Source organism: Anomalospiza imberbis, chromosome 6 (assembly GCF_031753505.1).
Source record: "Anomalospiza imberbis isolate Cuckoo-Finch-1a 21T00152 chromosome 6, ASM3175350v1, whole genome shotgun sequence".
Lineage (NCBI taxonomy): Eukaryota > Metazoa > Chordata > Aves > Passeriformes > Viduidae > Anomalospiza > Anomalospiza imberbis.
Window position 1 is genome coordinate 26,339,809 of NC_089686.1, and position 6,000 is coordinate 26,345,808.

At 36.0% G+C, this 6,000-nt stretch overlaps 1 protein-coding gene across 12 annotated transcripts in view; it reads right to left on the reverse strand.

Moving 5' to 3' along the window:
* Window positions 1-6,000, reverse strand: part of NPAS3 (neuronal PAS domain protein 3) — a 597,093-nt gene that overhangs the window by 508,033 nt on the left and 83,060 nt on the right. For 7 of the 12 annotated variants that reach the window (XM_068192942.1, XM_068192939.1, XM_068192944.1 and 4 more), the window contains exon 2: window positions 3,584-3,673. The exons of 4 other annotated variants lie outside the window; for them this stretch is intronic. In XM_068192942.1, the coding sequence (XP_068049043.1) occupies window positions 3,584-3,673 (90 nt within the window). Of the gene's footprint in view, window positions 1-3,583; window positions 3,674-4,122; window positions 4,163-6,000 lie in introns of those variants that run through there. One more of the 12 variants, XM_068192951.1, reaches the window with a different exon arrangement.

Consider the following 6,000-nt stretch of genomic DNA (forward strand, 5'->3'; position numbering starts at 1 on the left):
TCTGCTTGTACTCAACAGGTCCCCTGCAGACAAGCAAAACCACTCTTTTTTGACATGCCAGTATTCTTTGTAATTTAGCAACAAATAAAATGAGAGCATGGGCAAGAAGCTCTGCTTTGTTCACTGCTTGACATATAGGTGAGGAAGAGTGCAAACCAGGGTTGTCTGAGCAAGCAGAAGAAAGATTTTTCAATCTGGGCAGAGGGAAAAACCTTGGCAGTTTGGTTAGAGTGAAGTAGTTAGAATTGAACAAGAAATATCTCTTTTTGTTGTCAATTTTGTTTGACACCACAAAAGAAGAGCCTGGACATAACTTGCTACAGCTGGGGCGACTGGAAAAGGAGAAATTTTCAGGAGTTGACGGACAGCTGTATTCCAGGCTAGTAACTGACAGACCTCTGGTTTTACCTCCCTAGCTTGAGACAAGTCCCTACCACTTGTGAACATAGAAATTATTTGTAGTGATTTTGAAGCTCACTTTAGATCTTTTTAAAGAGCATATTTACACATTTAGTGACCTAAACTCACTGGCCCATGGCAACCAAGGTGGGAGCAATGTAGGAGGGGAGGAATCCATTGCCTTTTGGCCCATGGCAACCAAGGTGGGGGCAATGTAGGAGGGGAGGAATCCATTGCCTTTTGCCACTGTCTTTTGGAATTGTATGTTCCAGTCTATTCTAAGTGAGGGATCCAGCAGCAGCTGTGACACTCAGTTGCAAGAATATCATAAAGAGTCTAGAGGAATCTGTAAAAGAATACTTACTATTTTGCCCTTTCTATATATATTAGCTAAAATAATCATTAGTCCAGCTCATCAAGAACTTGTGCCACAAAACCTATCTCCAATTTTTAATAGTACTAGAATGTATTTACTAATCTATACTTTTAAGAAGTTTTACAAACAGTTATTTCCAGTATGTATTAGCACTAAAATTTGTTTATAAATGTTACTTCCCCAAATGTTTTCTGAAAAGTATTTTTGGCATAGAAAGTCACGGTATAATACTTTAAAATTTTTACAGAAAGGATCAGAATATCTTAATTTCAATAGCTTAGTAGCTTTACACAACATACTTTTAGCAGGTATAGTCAGAATAAGTCCAGAAGAGATTATCTGCATAACACTTCATTAATTTTAAAATTACTAGAGGGAAAAAATACAAGCTCCAAAATCCATGATTCTCTGTTCTGTCCTGGTCTGTCTGTAAGCCCTTAAAAATTCTCTTAGCTTTCAGAATAAAGCAGTTTGCTGCTTTGTGCTCAAGTCCAAAAATTATCTGACATGAGAAAGGAGTCACACAGCCATTTCTGTTAACAGCTAGAGGCATTTTTAGATCCATTCTTCCTTTCCCAACCTAATCAGGGGAGAGACTGAGCATGAGATCCACATGAACTTCTAGTACCAAATGTTCATATGTCTTGAAACACTAGAGTAAAGGCTTTCAAAGTGTTATGAAAATAGCTTGGATTTTTTTTTTGTCTTGATTAGTGAGCAGTTTTCAGCAACTTTTTTTAGAAATAAATTACTATGGTAATAAATTACCAAAAACATCTATTAGGAAGAAGAGAGGAAGAGTGCCTGAAAGACCTTAAGCAGTGCAGAAGAAGAACTAAGAGAAAATTTCACTACTCAAAAAGGACTCTATAGAAAGATCTAGCTGTAAGCTTCCCAAAATAATCCATGTTTTTTACAAGTAATGTGAACTGGTCTATAATACTTGAGAATTCACTCTTCAGGAATGACAAAACAAAGCAAAATCAACATTGTTTCATGGCCAGTCTGATTGTTGGATTTTGACTCTTTTTTTCCCAAAAAAAATTTTGCCAATTTTTATTTGCAATTGCATAGGAGCATCAATTATTTCAGTTTTTGGGCAGCACAGCTAGCTGGTTTTAAGTATACTGACTATAAATTATATCTAATTTAAAAAAAAACAAAATCAAGATAATAAGCTGTATTACAGCATTCAGAGTGAAGCCATCACCATATTTAACACTCATGGCAAACTGTGCCAAGTTTTCTTATTTCCACAAAGTTTCAAAATCCTGAAGTTGTTCTAAAAACTGATATAAATAGTGTACAACAAATCTGTTTCATATGTTTAAATAAATGAATATATTTTTATGCTTACTGAACTTACAAGAGAAGCAAAAACACTGAAATTAAGTTCTGTGGTGACATTTAAAATCATACTAGATGTAGACTGCTTCAGTTACCCTGGACACTGCCATTATTTAGAGAGATAAAAAGGAAAAGCCACGAAAAATTTAAAAAGTTCAGAAAGTGTTTATGTCCATGTATATCAGGATTAAGTCATATCTCACACCAAAAGTAGCCACTCACAAAAAAAAGCCAAGCAAGAGGTCAGATTTTCATTTTGGCTCACCAAGTGACACTGATGCTGTAACTATTTTGATAAATTTAGATTTCTCTTTTCCTCTTACTTCTGTAAACCAAGACAATAGTCCTCATTTACATCGAAGAAACAGCTTTTACGGATGTGGTTGCACCTATTACTAAGAGAAAAGATTCAGGAAACAAGCAGCAGGTTATAGAATCAAAAGAGGGAATGAGAGAATATGATCTAAAAAACTGTAATGAGTATGATTGCCCTTGCCAAAGAAACATTTTGTTTTAATACAAAGTACAACTAATTTTTAGAATTTAAGGGGTTATCAGAAAATGAAATGTTATACAGAGGATAATAATGGTAACACTGGTATACAAAACAGGAATATAGTTGGAGCATGAAAAGCAAACACTAAGTGACAGAATGCAGTTTCAAAATCCAGCAAGATAACAGAGAATTCATAATGCATTTGCAATATATTAATATAAAATCATCTGCAACACACCCATCAAATATATATTCTTCCATTCTATGTTGAAATAGATAATTAAATCCTTGTTGCAGTAAAATAGAAACTTCGCTGCTTGCAGAACTAACAGAAGTCAAGCCCTTTGCATTTGCCTGCCCAGAGCAATAGCATTTTTGTCAGAAGAACCAGTAATGATCTTGAGTTACGCACAAAAGCGGGCTCTGTTAGGGCAACGGACAAAGGCAAATGACTGCAAAGAAAAGAGGACTCAACTTCAATTTAACTGTCCTGTAAGGTACATACTAATTAGCTGCAAAGCTATGAAATCCTAGCTAGCATGTTAAGTCTGCTACATGACAGTATAATTTGACTTCTTAAAGGATTATGCAAATTACAACTCATCATTCCATTACATGACTGAAAAAAAGTGACAGCTAATTTATACATAACACACCTTTCAAATCCCTAAGATGTGAAGCACCTGTGCAATACATTTTCCCTAGATTTTCTAGCATGTACACTCTTGTTTATTGCACTGTACAGAAGCATACCTAAGAGATTTAGAAAAGTCTTAGGGTTTTTTATTTGCTTTTCAGCTTTTAGAGCACAATCCCAAAGAATTAAACAACATACTTCTGTCCCTGCTGTAGAGGTTTTGCACACAAGTGTACAGTTTCAACACACGTGTAATTTCGGAATAGCAGGAGAGCACGAGCACTAAATGCACGAGCTAGAGGCAAGACTCACACAGATTTCAACATACTTCTGGTAGGTAGATTCACAGTAGATTCCGTCATATCGGTAGATTTTCCTACATTCTGATTGGTTGGGCAGAGGATGCTGGACAGTTATTCTGTAGAGGCATCAAAAACAGATAGACATGACTAGAGGATCTCTACAGGTAACTGTAATGCAGGACAAATCAGTATGTTGAAATTGATTTTTTAAAATTTATTTTTAAATTAAATGCTTTTCTGATCTCTTTAAATCAACTGCCTTGTGCACATAACACCCACAGTTTCCACTTTTCAAAATTTGCACTGAGAGTAAACTAAACTTCAATTCTCCACAAGAATGGTGCTTTTTCCCCATCAAATAAAAGTGGAAGAGGTATGGAATTTTATAAATTAAGTTGCTATTTCACATAGTTTGTATATATACAGTAGTGCTTATACAATTGATTATTTATTGTTTACTGTTGCAATCCTTCTTCAGGCAGAACATTCATTTATGTCAGCTGGGAGTTTGTCCAGACAAAGACCAAATAACCCTCCAATTTAAAATGTCAACAGCAATTCTCACATTTGCACAGAATGAGGATGTTGTGGTATTATGAGGACTGTGATTGAAGGTGCTCAGCACCATCTGAATAATGCCATATGTTCTCGGATCGACTGAAAGAAAATGAAAGTGATTGGCAGCAATCAGGAGGTGCGCAGCATCTTGTAAAATCAGGGCCTAAAAGATTTGTCAATCATTCTTTTATTCATCCCTCCCCAGCTCCCCGTTAGCAGAAAATATAATTTGGCTATAAAAATTCAATGTTGTTTTTAAAATATACTTGGGAATTGCACACAAAACAGTACCCACCAATTTTCTTTTTTTTTCCCCTCCCTGTTCTCTGGAATAAAAACACATTTTAGATTCTTTTGTATCTTCTACAAATTAATACCTTTTCCCCTTGTAATTTAATGGTATTTCAACAGAGTAAGGATAAATTATTTGAGAAATTTTACAGGTTTTTCAAATGCAGAATTTTAAGCTGTGATTTTTAAAAATAAATATTCTACTGAGTAGAGAATTATTTTATGTTATTATTTTTATAGTATTAACATCTACATAGCTTTGAGCTAATCTTGGTTTTGAAAATTGTTTCAACAGTAATTTGAGACTGCAGGTTTGAGAAAAAAATTAGTATCATTCTCCAGCTACAAGCTCTACAAGCAAATGGAAAGTTATCAATTATGGAAACTGAGGACCTTCCTCAATAAAACTGCACCTACAGTGTGTCAAGTGAAAACTTCATGTGTGCACAGCCCTGGTTCCTCGCTCATTTAAGGTAGAAACCTGGTCTGAGCTGGCCTCAGCACTGTTTTCACCCCATGGGACCCCCCCAGTCAGAAGAAAGGTGACAACTCTGTGATGACAGCAGGACCAAATACCTCTGAATTCTGACATATTCCTGCATTCACTAATTTGGACACTACCAGAGAGATTTATTTATTTATTGTGATACCTGGGGCCTGTAAGTTAGACATTTAAGTACCAGATACACCATACAAGGTAATTCAAGTACCTTAAAGTGGGATTTGAAACACAAGTGCTCTCTGCAGGTAACCATGTCAGCTAGTACAGGGGATATAGGAGAGTTTCCTCTTTGTTGTGTGTGCCTGAGAGACGCAAACCCTTCACTTTGGGTCATACAGAAATGCCTACATCAAAGAAAATTCAAGCTTCAAAATCTTCAGCGCACCATCACAGCGGCGACAGAATCCCCAAATTTAACTCCCTGTGCCATTCTTTGTTTTGGGGTTTTTTGTTTGTTTTTTGCTTTATGATACAAGACTAGAGGAGATGCCTGTTTTAACATGGCTTCAGTAAAGACACGGGAGAACAAGTCTCTCAATGCCTCTCAGCCAGTGGAGTCTCAAATACCCATCTTCCACTGCTCCAAAGATTACCACTGACTCCTAAAATGAGGGACTTTAACTCCTCCTGCTAAATCAACAGCTCTATTGAAGAAAAAAATCAGGATTCATTGGATGAAACAAAGTGAGACAGTGAGAGCATGTTGCATTATGAGTCATTCAAAAATGCATAAGCAATCCTTCCAAAAACTATCAGAATTCTTCCCAGATGAGTGCTCTTATCACAGGCCTCCAGAATTATGCTCTTTCTTCCTACCACTTCTTTGGCCAAATGAGTCTGGAATAGTAATACTGGTTATTGCTATTACTTGAGTAGTTATACAAGTGTAGCAGAATACAGCTCACTCCAGAAAACCTTTATTTTGAAGTGGTTATAGTATTCTTCTGGGAAGTGAAAGATGTGGATTTGAACACCCTTGTGATTAAATAGGTCCTAAATAAGTATTTACTGTACCAAGCTTGTGTAGCATATTTGTCATCCAGTTTTTGGTTGGTTGGTTTGTTTTTTGCTCTTTTTTCAGATGACAGGGAA